Source organism: Chelonoidis abingdonii, chromosome 11, assembly GCF_003597395.2.
Source record: "Chelonoidis abingdonii isolate Lonesome George chromosome 11, CheloAbing_2.0, whole genome shotgun sequence".
NCBI lineage: Eukaryota > Metazoa > Chordata > Testudines > Testudinidae > Chelonoidis > Chelonoidis abingdonii.
This window is the reverse complement of record NC_133779.1, coordinates 22,532,712-22,546,795: the sequence shown is the minus strand read 5'-3', so window position 1 is coordinate 22,546,795 and position 14,084 is coordinate 22,532,712. Positions and strand designations below refer to the sequence as shown.

At 54.3% G+C, this 14,084-nt stretch overlaps 2 protein-coding genes across 2 annotated transcripts in view; one reads left to right on the top strand and one right to left on the bottom strand.

Moving 5' to 3' along the window:
* The window catches only part of SLC2A4 (solute carrier family 2 member 4), a 197,339-nt gene that overhangs the window by 55,826 nt on the left and 127,429 nt on the right, over nt 1-14,084 (bottom strand). The gene's annotated exons all lie outside the window — the stretch shown is intronic.
* On the top strand, nt 4,358-6,416 carry LOC116833183 (monocarboxylate transporter 13-like). The gene is made up of 2 exons (XM_032794529.2): nt 4,358-5,311; nt 6,031-6,416. Exons 1-2 carry the CDS (start codon nt 4,732-4,734, stop codon nt 6,276-6,278), a joined length of 828 nt encoding a protein of 275 aa, XP_032650420.2. The 5' UTR covers nt 4,358-4,731; the 3' UTR covers nt 6,279-6,416.

Here is a 14,084-nt window from a genome sequence, read left to right as displayed (position 1 = left end):
TCCAGCCTAGACCTCCCCCACTGCAACTTGAGACCATTGCTCCTTGTTCTGTCATCTGCCACCACTGAGAACAGCCGAGCTCCATCGTCTTTGGAACCCCCTTCAGGTAGTTGAAGGCTGCTATCAAATCTCCCCTCACTCTCCTGCAGACTAAATAACCCCAGTTCCCTCAGCCTCTCCTCATAAGTCATGTGCCTCAGCCCCCTGATGATTTTCGTTGCCCTCTGCCGGACTCTCTCCAATTTGTTCACATCCTTTCTGTAGCGGGGGCCCCAAAACTGGAAGCAGCACTCCAGATGTGGCCTCACCAGTGCCAAATATCCAAATCCAATTTATCATCATCTATATACGGCAAGTTTTTTGTCCCATTTACCCATCAGTTCCTCTGAGACAAGTCCAAAATTTCTGTAGGAGGCAAATTCCCGTCGGTGTCTCACCTCTCCCCAAAGTCAATACCTCGTTGTGGTGACATCCCTTTCCAGAGCTAGTTTTTCCCCTTCGCAGACCTCTGGTCTTCTGGAGATGTTGGTTCTCTTCCTTTCAGCCATGAGTCCGATCTGGCTTATATCGGAGCCCAGAACCCTCTCGCTCAGTGGCTTTCAACCTCAGTGGCTTTCCAACATAATGGAGCCTGCGGACCCCTCTGGAATCCCTGGTCCCCAAGCTCTGTTTGCCAGAAGCTGGGAATGGGCAACAGGGGATGGATCACTTAGACTCATAGACTTTAAGGTCAGACGGGACCATTATGATCATCTAGTCTGACCTCCTGCACAATGCAGGCCACAGAATCTCGCCCACCCACCCCTGTAACAAACCCCTAACCTATGTCTGAGTTATTGAAGTCCTCGAATTGTGGTTTGAAGACCTCAAGCTGCAGAGAAACTGGGCTAACTGGACCTTTGATCTGACCTTGTCTGGCCATTCTTAGACTGCAGACCCCCTTGAAAACCACTGCTCCCCCTCCTTTCTGGGGCTGTTTTTCCCATTGGCAGTCTTTCAGTCTCCTTGGGTCTTGCCTCTGCTCCGCAGATCTGACTTGTATATGCCCCCCAGGCTCCACCTACTCCCAGCAATCTCTGAGAGTGGTGGTTACTTGGTGCTATTCTGCCCCGCCCCCTTGTTCTTGTCACACTGACCTGCGTCATCCCACTGAATCAGCATGCACCGGTGCAATTCCTTTGCTGTTTTGGGGAGTTATTCAAGGGGAGAAGAAATGACATTTTTTCCAAGCATCACAAAGCCTCTCTGCCCCTCCGGCTATCTGCCTCCTGATTTTCTTCCCCCTGAATGCTTTTTCCCCCGGACACTAGAGCCATGGGTCTACACCGAGGTTTTCCAGGGGGTACATCTAGATATTTGCCTAGTTTTACGACAGGCGCCGTAAAAAGCACTAATGAGTCCGTACAAAGTGTGCTTACAAACCACGACTGGTTGATAGAGATCTATATAGGTTAGTCCAAGATTGATATTCCAATCAGTTGGTTTTATAATGCTATGGTAAAAAGGAGCAAGGAAGCCAGTTTTCCGTCCTAGTGGTCTGCGACACTTTTGTATGTGTGATGGGTTCGGTCACAGAGACCCCCTTGGGACTGTCACCTGATGTGCTGAGATTACCTCGGAGCCTGTTTGCCCTGCCAGCTTGGGACTCTAGAACCCTGCCTGGTTGAGCCAGACACGCACGCCTGCTGCAACCCAGACTCAGGGTCTAGAGGCTTTAAGTGAATGCTAACTCAGCTACTTTCTCCAGCACCCAGACCCCCAGCTCCCAATGGGATCCAAATCTGTTTTACTCTTGTCGGAGAAAAACATAATTCTCACACTCTGGTTGGGTGCAGCAAAGTCAGATACTTTGTTCTCAAGCAATTGCACAGAGGGAGAGTGTGCGCTAGGACACAGGGTTTTCCCCCTCCTAGGCACATCTCTGTACAGGTAAACAATTCCAGCAAGCATTTATACTTTTTGTTACATACGATAATAAGCAACAGCTGCATGTTGTTCATATGTAGGTCACCTCAACATCTTATTTTTCTCACTTATTTGGAGTCTAGTCTACATTCCATATTTATCCACACAAAGTCGCAACAACTTCTCACACAGTTTTTTCCCACTCGCCTCACGCACTCCTCGCGTCTACAGATCTCGCATTATTAGGGTTACAGCTAGCCTGCCTGTTGCGAACGGAGACTGTCGTGTGTTGAAATCCCCTTTGAACCCCTGTCAGTTCTTTCTCTACTTCCACACTCTGTTTAAAGCTTTATACAGAGTAAACTCATAATAACACTGAGAGAGAGATGCACAGCTGTTTGCTCCCCCTGCGTTAATCACTTTCTCTGGGTTTATCAATAAACAAAAGTGATTTTTATTGAGTATAGAAAGTAGCTTTTAAGTGGATCCAAGTAATAACAGCCAGAACAACGTAAGTCACCAAGCAAAATAAAACCAAACACGCACGTCTAAGCCTAATACAGTAGGGAAGTGAATACAGGTCAATCTCACCCTCAGAGATGTTCCAATAAGCTTCTTTCATAGAATATCAGGGTTGGAAGGGACCTCAGGAGGGATCTAGTCCAACCTCCTGCTCAAAGCAGGACCAACTCCGCAATTCTTTCATAGACCAGACTCCTTCGTAGTCTGGTACAATCCTTGTTAGTTCCAGCAGGCGTCTTAGGTGAAAAGCAGGGGCTTTCTCATGACTGGGACCCCCCCCTTTGTCCTGCTCCACCCGTTTTTATAGCTTCAGCACAAGGCGGGAAGCTTTGTGTCTCTGGGTCCCCACCCTCCTCAATGGAAAAGTACCAGGTTTAAGATGGATTCCAGTATCAGGTGATATGGGGGAGGGATAGCTCAGTCGTGTAAGCATTGGCCTGCTAAACCCAGAGTTGTGAGTTCAATCCTTGAGGGGGCCATTTAGGGAACTGGGGTAAAAATGTCTGGGGATTGGTCCTGCTTTGAGCAGGGTGTTGGACTAGATGACTTCCTGAAGTCCCTGCCAACCCTAATCTGCTATGAGTCTATGTTCTGTAAGATCCCAGCCTCCATTCTTCCTGAGTTGGCCCCCATGTACCCAGGAAGGCTTGTAGGTAAACAAACCAGTTGCAACCGATTGTCCTAGTCGAGGGGAGCCATCAAGACTGTACACCACCATTAATGGCCAACACTTTGCATAATTACGATGACCTCAGAGGTATAGTTCATATTCCTAGTTTCAGGTACAAGACTGATCCATGCATATAAACAGGATGAACACACTCAGTGGATTATAAGCTTTGTGACAATACCTTACAGGAGACCTTTTGCATGAAGCTTATTCCAGTTGCATCATATTAGCGTATTTCCATCAAACATTATTTGTTAAAAACAGTTGTTTTTAAGGGAGGTGATACTTGGGGGGGGTGGGGGGGAGGACACGAGGGCGTGGAAAAGGGAGGGCGGGGGCCATGGGTGGAGGGGGCAGGGCATTATTGTCAAACGCCCCCCCTCATCTCCCATACCCTCCCAGAAAAGAGAGCCAACCCTGTATACACCCTAATCATACCAAATAACAACTATTGCACAGTTATATCTTTGTGCTGGGGTAGAAAATGGGGAGGTGGGGGGATCAGTGGGGTGCAGGAGCCATGGGGGAGGGTCTCTAGGGTGGGGAAGGGACGGTAGGGGGAAGATGGAGTACTATAGGCCCAGGGGAAAGGAGCCAGACCATATTCAAAATGGCTGCCATGGGGCAGGGGGAAGGAGGTGGACCTTTTTCAAAATGGTTACCATCATGTGGGGGGGCAACCATGGACCCAAGGAGGGGAAGTAGCCAGGTCTTATTCAAAATGGCTGCCACTGTGTCTGCGGAATCAGTGGGGAAGTTGTTTGGAGTGAGGAGAGCACAGGGGGGAAAGGAGTGGGGCCTTTTCAAAATGGCTGTCATCCTGGGAGGGAGGGGGGAAACTGTGGGTCCACAGGGAAGGAGCCAGACCTTATTCAAAATGACTGCTTATGAGGGGGACAGTTGAGGGGGGGTATGTGGGAGGAACTGTGGGTCCAGAGGGGAAAGGAGCAGGGCCTTTTCAAAATGGCTGCCATTCTGTGGGGCTGCAGGGAAGGAGCCAGATCTTATTCAAAATGGCTGCCGCTGAGGGGGACAGTTTGGGGATGAAGGGCATCAAAGGAAAGAGAGGCCCATCAAAGTGGTCACTGGTTGATGGATGGGGGTAGGGAGAAGGAGTTGGACAAAATTTAAAATGTCCGCTGCTGTAGGGTTTTAGGGGCATAAGGAGCTAGGCCTTATTCAAAATGGCCACACGTATGGAGGGGGGAACCCTGCAGTTTGTGGGGGCGAGGGTAGTAATCACTGAGGCTGGGGGAGGAAGGAGCCGGGCCTCATTCAAAATGGCTGCAGCCACACGGCAGCCATTTTGGAAAAACGAGGAAAAAGTGGATGGGCCCAAAACAGTCTCATTTGTGGCCGTGTCCCGGGCTGTTGCCATAACAACCTGGATGTGGTTGGGGGGGCCCTGATGGGTGTATTTTCTACCCCCCCTCCCTTTTTTTGCAGGCTTCGGGTGGGCCTTGGTCTTCACGCCCTCCGTGGCTTCGGTGGCCCGTTACTTCAAGAAGCGCCGGACGTTCGCCACGGGTTTGGCCTTCACGGGCGTGGGCCTGTCCTCCTTCGCCTTCTCCCCGCTCTTTCAATTCCTGGTGGACACCTACGCCTGGCGGGGGGCCCTCCTGGTGGTGGCCGGCATGTCCTTCAACCTGTTGGTATGCGGAGCCCTCATCCGCCCCCTGACCCTCAAGGAGGACCTGGCCGGCCCCGGGGACCCCAGCGGGAGCTGCCTGGGGAAGCTTTCCACCCTCTTTGGCCTGCCTTTGCTGTCCCACTGGCCCTTCATGAGATTTGTCCTGGCCGTGACCTTGATCAACACTGGCTACTTCATTCCCTATGTCCACTTGGTGGCCCGAGCCCGGGAGCTGGGCTTCGACGAGTACCAGGCCGCCTTCCTCATGTCCGTGGCGGCTGTGGCTGACCTGTCTGGCCGCCTCCTCTCGGGTTGGCTGGCCGACTGCCGGGCTTTCCACCTCGGCCACATCTTGGTGGCCTGGACTTCTCTGACTGGCATCTCCTTGGCGCTGGTGCCTCTGGGACGCAGCTACCCGTTGCTGATGGCCATCGGTGTCTGCTACGGGTTCTTCTCCGGGGCGCTCACCCCCGTGGTCTTTTCCATCCTGCCGGAAATTGTGGGCATTGGGCGGATTTTCGGCTCGATGGGGCTGCTGCAAATGATGGAGAGCATCGGCGGGCTTCTGGGAGCACCGTTCTCTGGTATATGGCCACTGGCTTCCTTCTCTTCCTGTTCAATTAATTGGAAATGAGCTCCCCCAACCCCAGTAAATCAACCCCCAGCCCTACCCTTTCCCCGTAACCTTCAATCGTAGTCTTGGTCCTTCTTGGAGCCAAGACTCCTGGCCCCCACCCTGGTCTTGGGACTAGTGGTTGAGACATGAACATCATCCTCCTTGGGATTAGCTGCCCTCCAAACCCATGTGGTAGCCCCTGGAGACAGGCCCAGAGGTGGGGATAGAACCCAGCAATCCTGAAGCCCAGTTCCCCCTGTTCCAACCAGTTAGACGCCACAAGGTCCTTGTGATCTCATTCTGGGTCACCGTGGTTCTAGGTCACCCTCAGTTTTGATCTAAGTCACCCTGGGTTCTTATGGTGGTGTTGGTCACCTCCATGTTCTAGTTTTCCCTACATTCTCTTGATATTGTTTTAGGTCATCTTGGGTTCATATGATATTCTCGGTCACCTTCATGTTCTAGGTAGCCCTGTGCTATCTAGCTGTTGTTCTAGATCACACATGGGTTCATATGACATTCTAGGTTGCCCCGTGCTCTCTGGATGTTCTAGATCACACTCGGCTCTTGTGCCATTCTCGATCGCCTTCATGTTCTAGGTTGCCCTATGTTCTCTGGCTGTTGTTCTAGCTCACCCTGGGTTTTCCTGCTGTTGCTCTAGATGACTTGGTCTTTTCTCTGTTCCAGGTTGGCTGCGGGACATGACTGGGAACTACACGGCCTCTTTCTTGGCAGCTGGGGCTTTCCTCTTGGCCGGAAGCCTGGTTCTGGTCACTCTACCCAACTTCTTTTCCTGTCTGAGGTCCTCCTCTCCTGCCTGCACCCAGTTGGAGGCTGGGACAGAGCCGGCTCCATTGACACTGGCCTCTGGGAAACATTCCTCCCAGGACAGAGACTGTCCGGCCAGAAGCCAAGATCTCGGGAAGCCGACGTGACTACAAGGGGGTGCTGGCGGTGCCAGCCAGTGGCTGGGTGAAGGGGAGGGGGACCAAGGAGGGACAGCTCCATCCCACTCCCCGCAGCTCTGTTGGGGTCCCTCAATCCATTATTACAGCCTGGAGCTTCTCTTCCTCTCTTGGGGGTCCAATTCCCTGTTTGTGTCCTCTGATCCCTGGAGCGAACTCCTTCAGTAGGACCATAACCAGGTTCGGGAAGGGTTAATGCAGTAAATACGAGCCTGGGGAGGGGTCCTAGGGTTTTTCTCTCTTCCCTGCCATCACTCGCTTCAACAGCTCAACCTAGAAGGATGTTCCTTCACAGAAATAAGCCACTTCACTACCACCCTTGCCCTCCTGGATTCTCCTCCGGTGCCTCCCACAGGCTGGAACCCTAGGCCCATAATGTGGGGAAGACCCTGAGGAAGGAGCAGGGGGGACCCCAGTGAGGAACAGAAATTGGATCAGAGCCTGGGTCTAACGCAAAGAATGTTTTATAAAGGGGGAGGGGGATCGGGCTGCTCCGTTCATTTGGGGAAATATGGCACTGACCCAGCGAGGGCAGGTGTGTCCAAACAGGGAAGTAAAAGGCCCCATCCTGTAATCTCGTGGTCAGCAGGCCCCTGCCTCAGTTTCCCCACTTGCTGCTGGGAATGGCTGGCCTGAAATGGACACCCAGCTTTGCACCCCACTCTGGGGCATGAGGGATGTCCCAGAGTCCAGAAATGCAGTTACGGATGTAAAAACGCTTCCCCCCCCGGATTTATGGATTTTGTGCTGCTAGATGTGTAATTAGATGGGTGTGGCTGGGGAAGGGAAGGTGGGGGGGTCTCAGTGGGCATCGTTTACCCTCCAAAAGGTAGGATTTGGTGATTTAAAATGGGGGATGGGGTTATTTATAGAAATGACGGTTTTGAGGGGGCACAAAAGTGGCGGTTTCAAGTGCCACCTTTTCTGGAACAGAGCTGGGTTCGGGGAGGGGATTAAGACCAGACAATTCCTCTGGCAGGCATCCGAGTTCATGGTCCCCTGACCAGCGCGGGAGAGGAAGGGGCCCAAGTGGACGTGACTGTAGCTTGGAAGCGGCCAGAGTGCGTGTCCCACCCGCCCCCGGGCTAGGTGGACCAAAGGTTGAAAGTGCCTCATAGAAGCAGAGCGGGTGTGAAAGTTCATCTGAGTTTCGACGGATTGAAATGAACAGGTGTCCTCACGATGGGGCGGGGGGAACAGGCGGGGAGGATAAATATTAATGTCGCCTGAGGAGACGGAGGATTAACAAGGTAGGTTTCTCCAAGGATTGGGCAAAACAGCTTGTGAGGGGGTGTGCAGAATTGGGGGGAAGGAGAAAGAAAAGGGATTAATTTAAGAACAGGGCAGACCTGGTGATGATGAAACCCAGGAGTCCTGGCTCCCAGCCCCCCCTGCTCTAACCCACCAGCCCCCACTCCCCTCCCAGAACCAGGGAGAGAACCCAGGAGTCCTGGCTCCCAGCCCCCCCTGCTCTAACCCACCAGCCTGCACTCCCCTCCCAGAGCCAGGGAGAGAACCCAGGCGTCCTGGCTCCCAGCCCCCCTCCTCTAACCACCAGCCCTGCCTCCCGGAACCAGGGGGTCAGAGGTTCTGAGCACAAAGCAGACAGTTACTGACTTTTCTGGCAGAGCAGGAACCATCCTGTCCTAGATATAGTTTGGCCTGGGCTGCCCATGTGATCCTGGCACCTGTCCATTGGCCGCAATGTTGCACAGACCCTTTGTAATCCAGCCTTTCCCAAGCTCTTTGGAGGCAGCTGGTTATACAGGGATCCCTCACCCAGTGCTGAGATGCTGCCACCTCTGGGGCGGGGCAGCTGGTTACACAGCGACACTTTGCCCGGCGCTGAGATGCAGCCACCTCTGGGGCAGGGTGGCCAGTTACCCAGGGATCCCTCGCCCGGCGCTGAGATGCAGCCACCTCTGCAGTGGGGCTGATTACACAGCGTTTCCTTGCCTGGCGCTGAGTTGCGGCCACCTCTGGGGTGGGGCGGCTGGTTACCCAAGGCCCCCTTGCCCGGTGGTGATATGCAGCCACTTCTGGGGTGGGGGGGCTGGTTACCCAGGGACTCATCCAGTGCTGAGATGTGGCCACCTCTGGAGCTGGGCGGCTGGTTACCCAGGGACCCCTTGCCCGGCGCTGAGATGCAACCATCTCTGGAGCGGGGCGGCTGGTTACCCAGGGACCCCTTGCCTGGTGCTGACATGTGCCCACCTCTGGAGCGGGGCGGCTGGTTACCCAGGGACCCCTTGCCTGGTGCTGACATGTGCCCACCCCTCTTGTGGGGTGGCTGGTTACCCAGGGACCCCTCGCCCGGCGCTGAGATGCAGCCACCTCTGAGGTAGGGCGGCTGGTTACCCAGGGACCCCTCGCCCGGCGCTGAGATGCGGCCACCTCTGGGGTGGGGTGGCCCGTTATACAAGGATACCGGGAAACAGCATGGAACCCTTTTAAAGACACCATTGATATGCATACCCCCAAATTTAAAAAAAACAAGAAGGACCAAAAACGTGCCACACTGGTTGAACAACCAAGTAAGAGAAGCAGCAAGAGGGGAAAAGGCGTCCTTTAAAAAGTGGATGTTAAATCCTCGCTAGGAAAATAGAAAGGAGCATAAACTCTGGATAAAAACACGATTAGGACGGTCCCAAAGGAATTTGAAGCACAGGGAGCCAAAGCCTTGAAAAGTAACCAAAAAAACTTGTGTGAAGTGCATCAGAAGCAGGCAGCCAGCGAAGCGACCGGTGGGGCCCTGGCCAAGTGAGGTGCTGACGGACCGCTCAAGGACGACATTGCCGAGAAATGAAATTCTTTGCGTCGGTCTTCCCAGCCGAGGATGGGCGGGTGATTCCCAAACCTGAGCCCTTCTGTTTAGGTGACAGAGCTGAGGAATTGGCCCGGATCGAGGTGTCAGGAGAGGAAGTTTCAGACCAAACTGATGAACTAAACAGCAGTAAATCACTGGGACCAGATGGGCTTCACCCCAATCTTCTGAAAAAACTCTTCTGCAAGTTAGCAGAAGGCTTGGGGCTTAGACTGTGCACCGATAAACGGCCCCACGGGAACCCCCCCAATATTCAGGGAGCTGGAAATATGGTTTATGGGGAAGTTCTGGCCACAGGGACGTGTCAACCACCCAAGTGTCCTGGCAACCAACTGACGCATATAACAGGTACATGGGATGTATCCAAGGCTGACTGGCTTCCTTGCTTGTATATCTATCGTTTCTTATGGGTTTGATTATTCTAGGTTTCTATTTGAGTATATTTTGGCTATAACAGAAGGGACTCGCAGGCCATACCTCGTACGCTGAGCTAAGGTGACGTTATCCTACGTATGTTTGGGACTTTTCACCTAGACGCTGAAGAGGTACAACATAAGGTTCATGTCGGGCTGTGCCCTTTAACATGGAGGATTCGTTAAAGCAGATGGGCTTTCCCAAATTCAGAAACTTAACAGTGCACCACGACGTGGTATGACCAAGTGAGGCTTTTGACTTGGTTACGTGGCACGTGAGACTTACTGTCCTATACCAAGACTGGGTGTGCCTCAGTTTCCCTGAGTGCTGCACCAATGCTGCAATGGTGGGTGTGACGGGTCCCCCGCTCCCCAGAACTGGGGTACCCACCTGCCGGGGGTCCCTTCACGCTGTATTGCTGTGTTGAGCTACAGACACACTCCTGGCCTCACACTTTCACCAGGTAGGGACACACTCAGCGGTGGTAATGTGCAACCAGGCTTTCTGGCCACCCCCTGCATGGGAAAGCTTCAGCTAAGGAAGTGCCTAGTGTGGCAGAGCCCTGACCTTGCCCCCCGTGGGTCCTGCGCTTCTAGGCGGATTTTGCTAGCCTCAGTGGTTCACTGCGACCCTCGGGCCAGGATTGCAGTCTATTGAGCCCTGTTCATCATAGGCCGGCAAGGAGGTTGAGGAGACAACTTCCCCAGTCTCTGTTGTCCCTGGGGGCTTATTTCAGAACAGCTTCACCTCCTGTCCTGACAGGGGCCTGTCTCCCCTTCCCAGGAGTTGTTCCTGTAGTGGTGGGTTGGGGGGATCCCGGGCCAACTCTCCGGGTTCCGGCCCAGGGACCCTCATGGTAGCCGCTGTTGGCACCCAACCTTTCACTGCCCATTTCCCTGGGCCACTTCCCCCTAGCTCTCCTGCTTCTCCCTTCTTCACCCTACCTTGGGGCTCCCTTAACGATGGTTTGGGGGTGTCTTCATTAACCAGCCCTTCAGCTGCCCTTCCTCTCCCTGGCTTTGGAGGTTCAGGCCAAAATTGTACCATCTCCAGCTTTTAAGCTCTCATGCTGGTCAGTGGAAAACCACTTTGATGGAGAATACCAGGTGATTGGTTACATATAGGGCCATAACCTCCACGAGTTACAGGTTGGTTCGTAGTGTCCCCAGGAAGCCTCCCCGGTGAGAGATCAGCATCTTCTAAGACCTCTAAGTTTTCACACCTCAACTGCTACAAGAGGGTCTCATCCTCCCTGATTGAACTAACCTCGTTATCTCTAGCCTGCTTCTTGCTTTCATATGTATACACCTGCCCCTGGAAATTTCCACTACATGCATCCGACAAAGTGGGCGGTCACCCACGAAAGCTTGTGCTCCAAAACGTCTGTTAGTCTATAAGGTGCCACAGGACACTCTGCTGCTTTTTAAGACCTCTTGTTTTCTCTAATGGCCCTTCCCAGAATGCAACCTAGACTGATTGCGTTCTGCCTCGTGGGCAGATGCAAACACATTTGTAATAGATGCATAGACAATATTCCTAACGTCAGATACCGAGATGATACATGCATACGAATTGGCTAATCATATTCACAGAATCATAGCCTTTCCAGTGATATCTCCCGTGATCTATCCTGGGAAGCAAGACAAAGAGAGAGAACAACGTGGCTGTCTGAGGTCCGGTCGCTGGAAGCCAGACAGCCTGCAGTTTGGGACTGGAAGAGGGGGAATCCATGGCGTCTGGACCAGGATTCCCCGAAGATGGACTTGGCTGACAGTCACTGGTTTCTGTGCTAACAAGTTCTGTCCTATGTTGGGTTCCTGTTGACTGATAAACCTTCTGTGTTACTGGCTGCCTGAGAGTCACGTCTGACTGGGGAGTTGGAGTGCAGTGTCTTCTGGTTCCCCCAAAAGCCCGGCCTGTGCAGACTCGCTGGGGGAAGCGCACGGCGTGGAAGGGGATGCTGGATGCTCCGAGGTCAGACCCAGTAAGGTGGAAGCTGTGGAAGCTCCTTGTCCTGGAGACAGTCTGCTCTGAGAGAGGAGGCTCCCCCAGAGTCCTGCCTGGCTTTGTATGGAGCAGATCCAGAGCATTGCCCCGGTGATTCAACAACAACTGGTGTCAGAGGTGGGATAAACTGCACCCCGTGGTCAGCACATCCTGCAGAAAGTGACTGGGGAGCAGTAAAATGAAGGGGGATTAGCGAGAGATGGGCGTGCTGAAGGCTCAGAGAGGTGCGGTTCCAGGAGGCGGAAGAGCCTACAGCTGGACCCCCAAGAAGAGCTGTTGATTCTCCCCAGGGACCGTGGTGAGCTGAGAAACCACAGACCTGTGAGTCCATGACCACTTGGGAACAGCGAGGAGATGACCTATAACCATCTCCTTAAGAAGGACGTTGTAGAGCTGTGCAGAGAGAGACGGCTGCGCATTGGAAAGCTCACTAAGGCACAGCTGATTGCTCGGCTGGAAGAGGAGAATCACACCAAGGAGCCGGTTCCTGATCCTGCTGGGGATGCAAGAGAGGCTGGGAACCTCCAGGCAGCCCCAGGGCGTACACCAGTTCCCGAGTGAACAGCCAGGCAGCTCTGGGATCCACCTCCCCGACCAGCAGGGGATCTTCACGGCCGTAGGTGGAGCCGAAACGGAAAGAGCCGAAGGACCAGGAGAGACAGAGGCAGCATGAACGGGCGATGGCAGAGCCGAGAGGTGGCTGGGGTGAGTGGGGATGGACCCCGGGGCAAGGGGGGTGAGCCTGCAGGGAACTCCGATATAAAATTGCTGCCCCGGTTTAAAAAAGGGGAAGACCTAGATGCCTGCCTCGCTGCCTTTGAGAAGGTCTGCAATGTGCTCCAGGTTGACTCTGCAGACAGGCTCTGGTATCTCACCTGCTAGCCCATAGAGATTTTCAGCCAGATGGATGCGGTGGAAGCTGGGGACGATGAATCATTCAGACAGGCCCCATTGCTGTAGTTGGAGCCACCAGGCATACAGGAAAAAGGTTCTGGCATATGCAGAAGATCCCGGGGATGATTTCCTGGAACCGGCCATGCTGATGGAGAAATACCTGGGGCCGGGGGCCGGACCAGGAAGGACATGTTGGAGTGGATGGGACTGGAGCTTTGTCTCCTGACCTGTGCGTGCCTCAGTTTCCCTGAGTGCTGCACCAATGCCTCAGGGGTGGGTGTGATGGGTTCCCCCCCTGGAACCGCACAGCTGGCTGACGAGTTTGCAGATAGCTGGTCGGGATATGGACTGGAATCCCAAGGGGCACAAAAGAGTCACCCGCCCCCCCCATAAAGGGGGGCTCGGATAAACCCCTCCCAAGGGGGACCACCAATACCCGAGCTGACCGACCAGCCCCTGGGGACCTGAGGTACCATCACTGCGGCCTGAGATGGACCACAAGCCCAGGAGAAGCACAGTGGAGCCCTCAAGGAGTTAACTGGGTGGGAACCCAGCCGGAGAAGGGGCAGGTGTGGCTGGCAGATTAGCAATGACTAAGGAGGGAGGAATCTCCGGAGTCTGCTCCTGGAGGGGGCTGGATGCGCCAGTTTCAGGGCGCTCAGTGTATAGGGTGCCTCGTTCCCCTGGAGTTGGCTGGGAAGACGGTACCGGGACATGGGCACTGAGGTGATGCTGGTCGGGTGCTGAGGTGGTGGCTCCAGACCAGGTGGTGCCCAACGCCTACCTGGGCGTGTGTGTGACCCCGGTTAAGGTAACCAGGGTCTGTTTGAAATGGGGGGGCCAAGAAGGGCCCCAAAGATGTGGGGGTGCACCATCAGTGGCCAACCGAGGTGCTGATGGAGGGTGACCTGGCAGATTGGCGATCAGAGAACTCTAGTCGTCACCCATAGCCAGATCCAGTGAGGGGCGCTCTGCCCTGACACCGGGGGGGATACCCTGCCAGGAAGGGAGCCTCCAGGAACAGGACTTGATTGTTGCAGAGCCCGAGCGGGCCAGTGTGATCCTGTCTGCACAGAGAATGGCTGACGCCCTGTCTGCTGATGTCCTGGGCCCCTCCTCTGCAAAGGTACCAGCTGAAGTTGTTGGAGAACAAAGAGATCAGGTGGCCTCCTGGCCCAGGAAAGAGACAAAGGCAGAGGAGGGGCTGGAGAGTTTCAGTTTGGAGCTGGCTGGGGAAATGGAGGGGGGCTAGAACCGGGTCTGGCTCCCTGCCCCCCAAGATGGACCTGACCGAGGGGTCCTGTTCTCTGTACCTACAAGCTCTGGTCTGGACTGTGTTCCTGTCGGCTAATAAACCTTCTGTTTTACTGGCTGGCTGAGAGTCAAGTCTGGCTGTGGAGTTGGGGGGCAGGGCCCTCTGGCTCCCCCAGGACCCCGCCTGGGCGGACTCGCTGCGGGAAGCACCTGGCGTGGAAGGGGATGCTGGATGCCCCGAGGTCAAACCCAGAAAGGTGGAAGCTGTGGAAACTCCTTGCCCTGGTGACATTATGCTCACAGAGAGGAGGCTCCCGCAGAGTCCTGCCTGGCTTCATAGGGAGCAGATCCAGAGCATCACCCGGGGACTCTGTGACGCTTGA